The sequence below is a fragment of the Anoplolepis gracilipes genome, chromosome 2, assembly GCF_047496725.1.
Source record: "Anoplolepis gracilipes chromosome 2, ASM4749672v1, whole genome shotgun sequence".
Lineage (NCBI taxonomy): Eukaryota > Metazoa > Arthropoda > Insecta > Hymenoptera > Formicidae > Anoplolepis > Anoplolepis gracilipes.
The window spans coordinates 16,022,615-16,037,656 of record NC_132971.1 but is presented as its reverse complement, the minus strand read 5'-3'; the positions used below and the strand labels follow the sequence as shown (position 1 = coordinate 16,037,656).

Sequence of the window (15,042 nt, the reverse complement as noted above, 5' to 3'; positions counted from 1 at the left end):
ACTCTTTCAAAATATTCACAACTCGCTTTACATTGTGCCTCGCTGTTATGAAGCACAGTCAGTATATCTATTAATGATCAGCTTTAACGCGACCAGGGTCGCCGATGATCGTGATAATGCACGGCGGTAGGGGAGCAAAGCGCAGCAAGGTGGACAAAACGCGACGGCGAAACGTGTCGCACGTGTTTCTCGCACTTTATCGTCACCCGGGATCGAATGGAGGTGCCGCTGGTACACGAGCGATACCAAACGATAACGTATGCACGCCGCTTCCGACTACGCCAGTCGGATATGCAGCGGTCACAGACGTATCGGCGTCGCTGATAAGCAACGTTCGATTTTGCTTTCCGCTGGAAAAGGCGGCATACACACAAGTGTGTATTGCCTCGTTCTTTCTAACGGCGCGTGGTTTTATCGCGTGTCTTTAATAATTTATTAACCGTCGCGAAAAAAAGGTGAATGTTTTATATGCGAAAGAACACGAAGATTAAAAAAATCGAGCGTGCGAGGAGAAGCGTTGTGGAAGTTTAGGTAATCCCGCGACGTTAAGAATGTATTTTAAGGCTCCTAGGTTTTAACTTATTAAACGTGAAGAGAGGGCGAGAAATATTTTGGGAAAAAGTTAAATAAAAAAAAGTAATTGAGTATGTATAGTCGAGAGAAAATATATGAAAGAAGCACTTTTTTTCGACGTTCTTTTTTTACAAATAAATAAATTACGTTGATTTTTTGGAAATTTATTTTTTAAAACCAAGCCTCTTCGCTGTATTATAATTTACATCTAATTCATATAACAAAGAAAAAGGAATAAATTTTTTTCTCGCATATAATTATTTTTTAGTCAATTGATTTACATTTCTTGCTTAATTGATTTGTAATAATTTGCATGTATTGATTTAATTACATTTATTTCAATTTCGTTTAATCTCACATACTTGTTCTTGCTTACACTTCAGTGTTTAATTCATTATTTTCTACTTGCCAATATCTCGTGAACATTCCTTATGTCAATGTGCATTAGACCTAAAAAACACATTCGCCTTTAAACGCGCTGATTAAACAAGTAGTTTTTATCAGCGACGCGGAGATGAAGCGGTATTTCAGAATTTGCGCACATTTGCGATGGTTTTAAAGTAATACCGTCGCCGCGCAAAATATTCCCGAAAACTTTTCTCTCGGTTGTATCTGTGCGACGAGGAACTCTCTCATCTCTGTCAGAGATTTATTAGATACCTTTCCCGGTTGGAGAATTCGTTGACAGTCGCTGCGGTGCCCATAGCAAGAAAACGAGATCTCGCTGAGAACGCGAGCCGCGCTTTGTGGTCCATAAAGGGATGGCGAATATCTCCGACACCGCAGAAGAACAAAGACGTAAATGACGATGCAGCCAGTGGTGGTGGTGGTGGTGGTGGTGGTGGTGGTGGTGGTGGTGGTGGTGGTGGTGGTGGTGGTGGTGGTAGCGGAGAGATGGTATGGTGGAGGAGAAACATATTACGCGCTCTTATCGCAATGACATACTTCGTATACGCGTAGGAGGAAAATTGTATCCCTTGAAATGACGCGAGGTTAACCGAACAATGTAACGGGGCTGGTGCATCGCCTGGTGCATCGTTGCTGTCGGTGGCAGCGATGTTACCGGTGTGAGAAAGCACTGAACGTAATCGTAGACACGACGTGAGAGTATACGACGATGATAACATCATCGCAATTTCGTTTCTTTCGCGTCTTTCGCGCGAAAATATTTCGACATATTGATTAATCCATCAAGTTTCTTTACGAACTCTTAAAAGAGAATCGGATAAATTTCTTTATTAGTGTCTTCGCCTCCGATTTAGTTCAAAATTTGTATGGAGCTTTCTTTCAATCTACAATTAAGAGTTATGATATTTTAAAGCCAGAAAAACTAAAACTCATTTAAACATTAGAAAACTGATTGATAAGCTGGTAATTATTTAGTATTATACTATGTATTATCTAAAAAGTAAACGTATTGGGCGAGGGAGGGATAGAGTACATTATAGCCCATATATATCTAAAGAATGATTGTATGTGCTTTTATCATAAAATGTCACTTGATCACTTTCCCCAGATGACATATTATTTTTTAGACTTTATCACAACTCTTAATTAGACCGAAAAAAAGTTTTATGCAAAAAATCTCCAACACTTTAGCTTACTTCAGATAATGATTGAAGCATTGAATAATATAACGAATGAAAGCTTATTATAAGTTTCTGTTATTTAAACATTATTTGGAACTAGTAACCGTTTTATTGAGATATCCGGATTGCAATTTTTAGCTACAGGTCACAATCCCCAATTTTGCTTTTAGAAATAGTAGCAACAAATCAGTGCCAAATATTTCCTCTGCAAAATTAATCAGCTAGTTATAAGCTTTAATTTAAGCTATGGTTGATTATCTGTGCCCGATCGATGTCTGAGAGATGGGTCAAACAAGTGGGCCAAAAACTGACTAATTTGCCGGAGGTTCTTTCAAACTAAATCAGAGGCAAAGAACCTAATATAGAAACTTGCCGAGAATTACTGTAACTAGAGCAATTAAAAATTTATTATAGTAATTAAACAACTTTATTATAGCAGTTAAGATAGGTATCGCGTATCAAAGACGATTTTATTTCTGGTGTCGTAAGGACGCGACGAGAATTGCAAGAAATTCTCGATGACATTTATTGACAGCGCAAAGCGACAGAATACGATGGCTTACAATGTTAACGCGCGAATTCCTCCAACTGTCGGAACGAAAGCAGACTGACGCATCGGGGGTATCGTTTAACGATACACTAGTTATTTAGGACACATGTTCATCCAATGGTTCGCGTAACAATAAAACGTTTCAACAGGTTGTTACATATGTTATGTCACCGCGAGAGTCTCTTTCAATCAAATCTGCCGATTAATAATTGTACCATCATTCATCAAGTTTCTTACGTAATCGTAGTTAATTTTAGGCGTTCGGAAAAAATGTAGCGCGATGACACGAGGCCGCCTTGAATGTCTGAACGGCCCGTTCACAATGTCGTTCGTATTCGGATACATACGAAAAATCGAATTAAATAAATTTTGCGCATTGAATTCACGATGAAGTTGCGCGTCCATTACGCTTCCTTTTGCAGAAGGTTGTTTTATTCCACGCTTCCGCTTTACGCAGATAACGCTCGAATACGGTACGTGCAATATACGATAATGCAATGTACGGGAACGGTTCGATGCGCGCGTGCAACCCGGTATGCAAAAACTCTCCTACGTTGGAAATATTTATAAGCAGGATGTGTTCGTTATACCGCGCTCGTACTCTTTCAGAATAATTAATTACCCGATGGCGCGCGATGTATGGCTCGCACAGCGATGATTCATTGGTAGCGGCGGGGTCGCATTCTCTCTCGGAAATATGATTTCTTCTTTTTTTTTTTTTTTTTTTTTTATCCAAGAGAGGAGAGAAGCGTTCGAACAAACGCGCCGCGCCGGATAATGACGCATATACTACACGTTGCTTCATGACAATTGAAGCAGAAACAGCGGAACTTATCGAGGATATCGTTTATCGATACTTTTTAATGCTACGCGCGCGTCAATGGTATGCGATAAAACTTCAACATTGTCGATTAAGGCCGCGATGATGCGAAGGATCGACATCCCATATCGTTTCTCATTTGTTATTAATCTATCAGAAAATGACGATTATTCTCGTTAGTTTACTGAATGCAGCTTGATACACACTAATACATGTTGGAAAATGTTTTGTGAGATTTTTTTGTATATTTTATTGACTGTTAAAAAAGTCATATGCACTTACACGTAGTTATTTAGTTCACATTAAAAATAATAATTATTTCATTGCGAAAACATCAATATGAGATTGCTTTCAATTTTATAATTAATTAATATTTTTTATAAATATAGAAATAGAAAGAGAAAAGATTTTTTACATTCTTTTATTATTAATATATTCTATCTTTCCAAAATTACGATGCGAGTATCATTAATAAATAATAAATATAATTAAAATTTCAAGTCTTTGTTTTTATAAATTCTTGTTAATTTGCGTATATTTTTAGTACAATAAGTCTTTATAAAACCGTAGCTTATTTTAATTTTCTATATACAATTCTAATAAGGAAGAGCATAATGTATAAATGTTTTCTCTTTTTATACTATGTAATACATTATAGATGGAATACTGTCCCAAATTCTCTTTGTGCATAGCTATTATAATAATAGATTATTTCAAACAATCTTTAAAACAATCCCATGTCATGTATCACATGAAAATTTTCTGTTATAATTAATAATGCCGAAAAACAGCGAGAGTAACGCATGGAAAAGTGCTCGAGCCGTGTGATTCATATCGTGATATAAATATGCATTAAGGAACATACATCGTCGAATATTGCAAAATCGCTGGAGCTGGTACACCATTATTCTTTCGAGACGTAATATCTAGCACCAGCCAAACGAACACCACAAAAATAGCTTCGGAGATGTCGCGCGTATATATACACTTGTGTTTTCTTCGTTGAAGATCTTTAACATCAATATATAACATCAAAATAAAAAGTGACGTTTCTCCATTTGTACGTGGCTCGCGATGAAGAATAAATGAGCTGAACAGACATAGCTTTGTTCCATATAAACGACGTCTCGCTATTAAAAGATATATATATTGGACATATCGTTTAACAATATGGTACGGTATACGATCGCGGTACAAACAACGCCGAATTGTGTCACGCAACACGGAAAATATGTGGAACCGAAAAGACGCCAATACGTGATATGTGGATCCAAAAAACTGTACCACATCGAGTTAAATAATAGCACAATAAAAACACGAATATTTGCTCGAGATCTTTAGAAACGTTACGATTCCCATAGATATACGACGGTCAAAAAAGAAGTTATTGCAACGATATTGCGATACGAACGGCTACTATTTTGTATATCTTTTTCCAAAGAAGATGCCACGTATTAAATACTATTGAAGCTATCTATTGTATGCCAATATTCTTTATCGACATCGTGTAAAATAAGTAACCACAGATAGTATAACCTCAGATTTATTGTCAATAAAATCTACAACAAATATCGATAAATGAATCTTTTCAAAGCCGCTGTTGAAAATGTGTAATTTGATTGTCGTCAAATTTAAATTTCGTTGATAAACATAATATGACACAAGATAACTGTGTTTTGATATAAATCCAAGATCCTTATTTTAAATATTATTCAAGATAAATTTTATCAAATATTATTGCAATCATTCAAATATCTTTATATTGTGCATTAACTTACGTTGAGCAAAGTACAAAACTTAATCTTGCGGGCAAATTCATAGAAGTTAGTAAAAACCAGCATTCGGAATGTGTGTTCTTAGTTGACCTGGATGTTGTCCAGGTTAAACCGCGGACCGTGAAATATTAGAGACACATCGTTTGGAATACATCCATGCCATACATACTGATAAATGCCTAACACCTTGTACAAACAGACTGGCGTTATCTCGGCCTGGACGATGGAAAGCCGCAGGACATGCGGCACGACGCGGATATAGGAGATTCTGCGACGTCGGTAGATTCCTGGCATATATAGGAACGCGATGGGTAAGCAAGCGGGCAATACCATTAGGGAGAACGAAAGTTCTCTTGGCACTCTTATATGCCGCGATAGCTTAAAACCGCAGGGTACGCGATAATAGCCAGCGATAGGTCCACCGGGATAGGCGGTGTTCCGGGATAGCTGGTTCTATCCAGGACGAAACCTCCTTTGGGATCACGTCTTATACGCGAATAACCACGTGAGAACCAAGTTTCTCCGCTCTGAACATGCAGAAATACATGTATGTACAATATACATATATCATGCAGAATTTATAGGATTGCACAAGACTCAAGACAAGACAATATTTAATATAAAAATTATATACTATATAAATCATAAATAAAAAAAATTATATATAAATATTGTATTTGTATAGAAAATTTTCGAAAAATTTAAATCTTAACTGAATCTTCGCAGGAAGAATCTCAGCTTGTATTATCTTGTCTTAATTTTATTAATAATTTTTATCTGAACAATGTTTGAAATAATATTTTTAACACTTAAACTTTATAATATAACTAATTCAACATAATTATTACTATTTATGTCATTCCTTTTCCAAGTAACTAAATAACTGTGTAAAGTTTTACATCATTTATTTTTACTGCATTAAATAATGATTTCTAAATTTGCTAATATAAATGATTTTATTTATTAAATAAATTTTGTAAATTTATGTATAATATAGTGATTTTTTTTTTATCTAATTTGCAAATATACATTTTAAAGTCAATATTTTGACAATCTCACAATTAGTCTTGATATTATTTTGATAATATAAATAATTAAAAATCTTGTCTTGATCTTGTCTCCAATTTCGAGACAAGACAAGATAATATCCAAAAGTAGTTTGGTAGTCTCGTGCAATCGCATACAGGATCATTCCACATCATACGAGATTTCGCGGTAAATGCGAATTTTCGTGAAAGATATAATACCGCAAGAAGATATTCTTACGATTTCCACCTGCAATACAAATGCCGACTTGGAAAAGACATTTTGTTATTCTCTCGATCCGAGTCTATTTGAGTATCCTCTTACGCGAGAGAAGGGTCAAGAGTTTGCTTACACGATGATAGCTATTGCAAAACGCAAAATCCTTTATGGATATTGGGATTTTTATTCAGATATTGCGGCAATATGGATGTAAAGATAGATTTTAAATGAGTGCGATTTTATTTTCAATTTTCTTGAACAACCATCGAAAAAATTTATGGTGATTAGGGAATACATTTGACTTTGTATGCGGTAATTTTGCAAGCGCGTTTATCGATTTTCGTTTGCCAGGAATCTGCAAAGCAGAATTTCTTCGCTTATTGCGCGAAAGCACAATAAGCTGAAGACCGTGAGTGTACATGGTAGCGTTGAGGCATAGAGGAGAACAGGATGACTCTCTTCCGCACATACCGCGGCGGCATTAGAATAAACGAGCGCTGAAAGTCTAAATAGGGTTCTTATGGGAATTACGGTAGCCTTAGGTGGCTGCGGTGGCTAACTAAAGTTAAGTAATTTATCCTCTCGCTACAATTTTCTACTGCGCAAACTCATACTTGCATTAAGTCAAGCGATTCATTATTTTGTGGCCAGCTGAGTTATAACGATGACTTAGTATCGTATTTTACAAAACTTTCTTGAAGAAAAAGAGAGAAACGCATTTATTATATTAATAAATAATTGTGTAATATCTATAAAGCTTTTAGAAATAATATAGCACACACAGCCAAACTTAAATTGATAGCTTTGAATATTTAAAGTAAACATCCGCATCTCGATTTGTCTTTTAAGATTTTGAACATTCGCCTTCCGTACGATCTTCAAGTTTCACTGACTCTAGACATCGAGGTTCATAAAATCTCGAATGTATTTTGCAACGGCAGCAAGAAGAAATTGCCTCAGAGTTCTTGTCATTACGGAACAGTTCTTGGAAAGTACTTCTGAGTCTTGAAAAATTTCACGAGATCCTCCTCGTCATTTTCTAACGACTAAACTGTTTTGCCACGACATCAGTTTAGCAGTCTATAAAACGTAACACTGCTTTATATCTCTAACTAATACTGCAATCTTGATATAATTAATACTAACAAATTTAATTAAAAATCTTCTGAAATAATGAAAACTATATTAATATATTTAATTTTAAGAGGTATTACCGTTTGATCAGCTGTTTTTAACGCGATTTTTCAGAATTTATTAAATAAAAATTGTAAGCTTAATATATCTGGCGTTTCACATATTTTAATAAAAATTTTTATAAGCAATTTTATTATAAATTTACAAATTTATAGCTGATTGCGTAAGTCTCTTTCAAAATTTTTTTTGTCGAGTGCATACTTTCTAGCTGTTCCAGTCATCTAAAAAAACTAAAACTCATTTTAATATTTATGAAGTTGGAAGTTATGATTGAAAGAGCACGAACTTTTTTTATCTTAAAAATAACTTTTTAAAAATATTTTTTAGCCAAAAAAAATCAAAATTTTTCAGTGAAAATTAAACTTTTTTTTAAACCGCCGCCATTTTGTCATTTTTTTAGAAGGAGTTAAAATTCCAACCATAGTGACACTCATAAATATTAAAATGCGGTTAGTTTATTTTTTAAATTTTAGATAACTAAGATGGCTGGAAAATATGTGCCTGACAAAAATTTTTCTTGAAAGTGGCTTGCGCAATCAGCTATAAATTTGTAATTTTTAATAAAATTACTTATAAAAATTCTGAGTATTACTTAAAACATACCTGAATATTATATACAAAATGCCAAATATGTTAAGTTTATAATTTTTGTTTAACAAATTCCTGAAAATGGCATTAAAAATGCTCAACTAAATATCCTCTTAATGATAAATATCAAAATCTGCTAGTCAATCTTATAATCAGTTGTTATTATAAATCAATTATTATGATAAAATAAACATAAATTATGGATGTTTTATTTTTAATTTATTGTCACTTTGAAAAGAAACTTTATATCTTTTTTGATCAATTTGAAATTTAACACGATACGTATAATGATTCGTCGCAAGTGGGTGACATGTGTAAAAGCAATATTTAATCGTGAAATCCGGGACGTCCAATCAGTATAGCTAATGAGGCGAAATGTCTTCAATTAAGTGTATCACAAGGTATCGACATATCATGTACAAGATAACGAAGCACAGCCGTCATATCACACGATCGATATTGCACTGGCAGAAATCCCTTTGAATGTATATGCATAGAGATGCATACGTATATAACCGATAGTACGAATGAGGTGAGTATTAGCAAACATCAAGCGGGTTAATTTAAACATCAAGCAGGCTAATTTAAAATTAACTAATCACTCGCAGATAAACGCAGTTATGGCATCACATCGAAACGTAAATTAACATTAGGTTGCTAATTGCTTACGTGCGGATTAGACAATCATTATGAAGCTAATTATCCCGTAATAAACTAAATGTAATAGTATATCGGGTATAATAATATATACTATATACATATACACGAGAATATCATTTTGCTCATTAAAATTCGAATTTATCTTAATGAATATGGTTAACAGGTATATAAATAGCTTTTAGCGTTTAAGAAGTTTTATATATTTTTAATTTTTATATTATAATTTTTATATGTGTATTTTTTAAAATTTCCATGTTTATAATTTTTATATATTTTAATACTTTGTAATATATTTTCACCGTGTGCGTGTGTGTTGCAAATATCTTGTCACATTTTATTTGAGAAATATTCGTTCAATTTTCCTTTAAAATAATCATAACAATTATTTCTATTGAAAGAAAATTGCAAACATTAGAAAATAATTAGCGGAATTTTCACGATAACATCAAATCACGTTTTTCAAGTGATACATATATGGTATTAGTCTGGTACGCTGCTTGCGAGCCATTACATGTATAAATTGTCACCAATTTAATTATCAAGTTTCTGCTATTGACGTTACGTGCGCATTCTCTGCTTTGATCTAAATTCTGTAACAAAGCAACCGCTCCACTTGTACATCTTATAGCGTAAGAGAGTAAATACATCCTCCGCGACACAGTGATCGATGTGTGGATGCACGTGCTCGTGTATGCTCGCGTACGTCAATAATCAATTAAATTATCGGCAAACGCGTCTAGGTAGACGCCGTCCTAATTTGCGCCTCCAATGTCCAAATCGCTATAGCGGCATACAGTTATATAGGGACCGGCCGTTTGCTAATTATTTGCGGCAGGCACAGAAAACGCGATCTAAACGGGCGATACCGCGTTACACTCCCTGTGTGAAAGCCGTTAATGGTATTTCGGTAACATCGGGTCGCAAGTGTGCACTAATTAACGCTGTGTCGATAGCAATGCTACATGTCCTTGTACGCCAAGAAACACACAGGCGTACCGGTTGTAACCGGTGGCGTCACATTGCATTTACAATCTATCAAAATGCGATCGCGAAATTATTCGTAACTAGCAAAAGCTTTATACGACAATATTGAATCGTGCAAATGATTATTTAATCATATTCGTCGCACAAATAATATGCTTACGTATCAAGAATGTTTTGGAAGAAAACAGAATTTATAACACACATATTACAAGCCAAAAATTTTTGAAAATTACAATAATAACAAATATTTTACATTCATTATTATTATCTATTATTATTACAATATTTATTTATTAAAATAATATATTAAAACAGAGTATACATAAGATAATATATATTACTAAAATAATATTTTTGATAATTTATCATTATTGTAATTTTCATAGGAAAATACGCTACTGGAATTGTTGTACATCAATATTTATTGCTTCATCGTTCAATCCTCCGTCTCGCGCATTATCATTAATATCCGCTTCTCTAATAGTGGAATACATAAATAAACATCTGTAAATACGGTGACTGCGAGCTGTGATTGCATCCGCGGTTTGTTTATATGTTTGCATATACACTTGTAAACAAAATCCTTTCGCATCTGCATCAACTCGAGTAAGCGGATTGATTTGAGCCGCAGAAATTTCGTATATATAACACTCTATCTCTGTTCTCACTTTAGAATTTATTTTCATTCTTCCTCTGGATCTGCACTGTTCGACGAGTTTCCCCTCGTTAAATATAGTACTCACATACACGGGGAAGTCGACATACATAGATCCGGAGAGTGAATGATGGTAACTAACTAACACGGCGTCTACCTCGTGTACATTTGTGTGTGCGTATGTCACGTTGCTTTCTCGATGTGCGCACTAGACGAAAAAATTCGAGGTATTTATTATGGGTAAATTGCCACAGTCGAGTTACTCCGCGAGAGATATTAAATCGCGTGACAGCGCAATGTCGCTTCCGAGCGAAAGCGATTAATTAATGTCGATTGATGTGAATTCCTTCCGCGTGGACATTCGCGACCTAGCTATGGCATAAACGAAGTCAGCGCCATGGAAGCTGCATAGTGTCTAACAAGTTAGTTTCGAACCTTCTATTTGCGATCAATTACTCTTCGTGCAGTTAATTGCTCTTCGTCTAGTTTCCAGCAGGATATTGCTCTCCTTATTTCCGCGATGAATTGAGACAGTGATACTTGCGTGAGTTTTGAAGCTCAACTTTGACGGGTGCAATAAAACAAGAAAACCAAATTTTCTTATTTTATCTGATTTCAGCGTGATGCGTGAGAGTAAATAACATTATCCATGTACATTTTCTTTGATCTTTACTTTTCTCTTTACACAATATTTGTATATATTTATAAAAAAAATTTTCCTTCTTATAAAATAAAAACTTTTACTATTTATAAAATTTCTTATATCTTGTAAAATAATTTAGCTAATTTAGAACCTTAGCATTATACTAATAAATACTAACAGAAATATAATACGTATCTTTCTAATTCTTTATAAAAAATTTAAAAAAGAAATAGGGAGAGAATAATGTAAGGCGACACAACTCACGTCTGAAGTTATATAAAGTGGGATTAGGATCCTTAAAAAATATTACATTTGATAAAAAGTTTAGGAGATATATGTACATTTAAAATTTAAATGTCACAATTTATTTTTAAAGTATAATTTACTTTTTTTAGTCTACTTTTTATTGTTATTAAAAATTCGTTATTGCATAGTTGGCATTTGTCACTCTATCTATCCTTCGTTCATTCGCATATTCTTCCCAGAACTATATTCTCTATAGAGAGGTATATGCGCGGATGCAAGGTTCAACTAATTGAGCGGGGATTCGATTTCGAGCCGGTCTCTCCATGTTTTCTCTAGGCGACGCACGTACTACGGAAACCACCGAGGGCTGACTGGTCGTCCAGGATTATTGTGCCAAGAAAAAGGAATACATAGACGCGTGTAGTTTTACTCTTAAGTCGATTAAGTTCCTTTTTACTTGAGCCTCCATCTCAGACGCTCCTGGGCAGAAAATATTTCGAAAGGCGGTTTTAAAATCTCTGGGGTAGAGACGTGACCGAAGGGCGATCGAAGGTTTTATCCGACCTGAAAACAATGGCAGCAAATTGGAAGGCAAGGCAATACCACGTGGACTTCCGAAGCACGTTCTCGTACGAGGAGCCAAGTCCGTCTTCTCTGCTTTAAATATTGATTCCGGAGATTGGCGAGATCAAACTAGAATTCTCAAGGGTTTTCGCGGAATCTGTTTTACCTAGTATTACCTTTTGCAAATACTACTGCAATAATACAAATACAACTACGCGCGCGGTTGCTAAAATAAAAGAAAATGCACGCTCTCTAATATATAAATATTTTATATTTATGGTTACAGAGCTATTCGTCGAGTGCTCTCATGAAGTCTTTACTCAGTGGAGAACATGAAGGCCGATTATTTATCGATAATCGCTAAATTATGTACGTTGCTGATGCTGTTTGGACCGGTTACAAATGTTTACTCACTCGATATACGTAAGTATACAAAATTTACAGAGTTTATATGTTCAACATACAGCGAGCGCAGAGATGCAAGCAATTGCAGTCATGACTAATGACTGTCAAGTATGAAAAAAAAATGCTTGAGACATAAAACATAAAATTATTTCAAAACTATAATAATTTAAATGCTTGACGCATGTTATCAAAAATAGAAAGATATGAAATAACATCAATTTCTTTCTTTGGAAAAAAATTCACTTGTATAATTGAATATTATTTATTTTATTATTTAGTTTTGCTTGGGTTATTTATATTTTGCTTTGGTTTATTCATTCGCTTCCCTTTTATTTATTTAACTCGATATTTTGAAAAAACACTGCAACAAACATCAATTAACAAAACGTATAAATTACTGTGAAATATCGATAAAATACTTTAAGCTAAAACTAGCGCACAATTCTTGTGGGTGAAGTGACAGACAATAATAAAGAGGAAGAGAAAGAGAGAGAGAGAGAGAGAGAGAGAGAGAGAGAGATAAAGAGAGAGAGAGAGAGAGAGAGAGAGAGAGAGAGAGAGAGAGAGAGAGAGAGAGAGAGAGAGAGAGAGAGAGAGAAGGAGGGAGGGAGGGGGAGAGAGAGAGAGAGAGAGAAGGAGGGAGAGAATCGCGTGCAGTCAGCTGCACGAAAAGTCAAACGACGTGTTTCCGAGCGAATTCTGGGTTGTTGCAGCTGCGGAAAGCCCATTCTGCAGAGAAGTGCTATCTTTACTTCGCCCGGCGGCTTTCTCCCTATCTCCTTAGCTCGCTCCTTCTCGGCTGTCAAATTTTTCATCGGGAGCAGGTGATTTCCGAGTTTTTATTTTCCTCCGGCCTGCACTGCTATGGGGGTGCTATCACTCTGAAGTAATGACTCGCTATTCTCCATCCGCCCGGGGGATCAATTATTTTGAATCTAATGCGACAGGATAAATTGCATCTCGCGGAAGGATCCTTCCACCGCCTCCTTTTCTCCTTCGATTCCTTCATCCTTACTACGGGTCACCGACGAAGGAAGAATAGCGATTTTGCGCTCAAAAGAGCGCGTTGTCCTCGGAAAACAGTCTCTTGAGAGATATAAGCCTTGCACCTTGATAAATTGGTCAAAAAATTAGCACATATTGATTTTATTACCATTCATAAATTGAAAAATTACATCACGCATTATATCAAGTTATCTATTATATTTCAGATTTAAAAAATAATGTTTTTATTTTTTCAATAAATAATATTAAGTAAATCAGTATGCTATATTGCCAATTTGTCATATTACTCATTTAAACATTTATTTATTTTATTCGATCTAAATTGCATTTTTTCACGCTATTTTAAATAATACTTTGAGTAATATATATCACTTATACCTTGAGTATAATATATCACTTTTATATATAATAAATCATATCATATATCATTTTTATATGCAATAAAATTAATGTAAAATAAAATACTCTCTTTTTATATACAGAGTGATTCTAAAGAAGTGCGAAAAATTTTAGATGATTCTTTGTCGAAAATTAAAGGGAATCTCATATAAACATACTCTCTAATCCCATAACCCCATAATCCCTCCCTGAGGAGTTACATTTCTCCAAAGAGGGAAGTATAAATTAGATTTTCATTTTTTTTCTCAAATCTATGTCACTTTAGCATCGTGCTGTGTATGACAATGTATTTTATTTTTTTACTTCAAAATATTGGTTTTATGAAAAAATAAGAAAAAGTTTTTAAAGGAATCGAGTTTCTAATGCATATTTTTAGATCATCAGCCCGTTAAAAAGTTTTAATAAAAAATTGAATAGGAATTGCTAATTTCATCCCTTTATAACGATACAAAAGGATTAAGAAAATATTATCCTTTACTTAATATAATAATATTCTTTTGCCAATGAAAAATATTCACTAAATTTCATTTTTTTAATTTACTCAAAATTTGAAAAAAAAAATAAAAACCTAATTGTCACCTCCCCTTTAGAAGAGTGTAACTCAGGAAAGAATATAAAAAATTATATTGAAAAATTCTCCTTAATTTTCAAGAAAGCATCGTCTCCTAAAATTTTTAGTATTTATTTGGAATAATAATATTTACAATATATACAAATAATATATACAAATTTATGGATAAAATCAATTTATTCCATGCAAAATTAGCATTAAAAATTGTACGATTGGACGGAAATGATAATATATACTGTATCTTTAATCTACGAAGACTAACTTTAGAGAATAATAAAATCAAAATCTTTATTTAAACAAAATGTTTAAGAAAGCGCAAATAGCCAAAAAATATCAAAGATTATGAGAAAACAGTTTAGAAAAACATCAAAGAGATGCTTAAATCGCAAAGCTTTTGCGAAATATATCCGAGAATCTCTGAATAGGACTCCGGTGATTTTAATCAAAGACGATCGTTGATTTGCAACGATTCGTTAAGATATTTAAATGGAGCGTCTTTTTTCTGTGGTGCAAAACTTATTAGCATTCCCGAACGAAACTCTTTCTTTCTCAATCGATTAACGTATAAAATGCTAC

General features: G+C 34.1%; 1 protein-coding gene across 1 annotated transcript in view; it reads left to right on the top strand.

Moving 5' to 3' along the window:
- The window catches only part of LOC140676174 (discoidin domain-containing receptor 2), an 81,410-nt gene that overhangs the window by 26,429 nt on the left and 39,939 nt on the right, over positions 1-15,042 (top strand). Inside the window, exon 2 of the mRNA XM_072910959.1 lies at positions 12,373-12,509. Coding sequence (XP_072767060.1) covers positions 12,419-12,509 — 91 coding nt within the window. The 5' untranslated portion in view covers positions 12,373-12,418. The remainder of the gene's footprint in view (positions 1-12,372; positions 12,510-15,042) is intronic.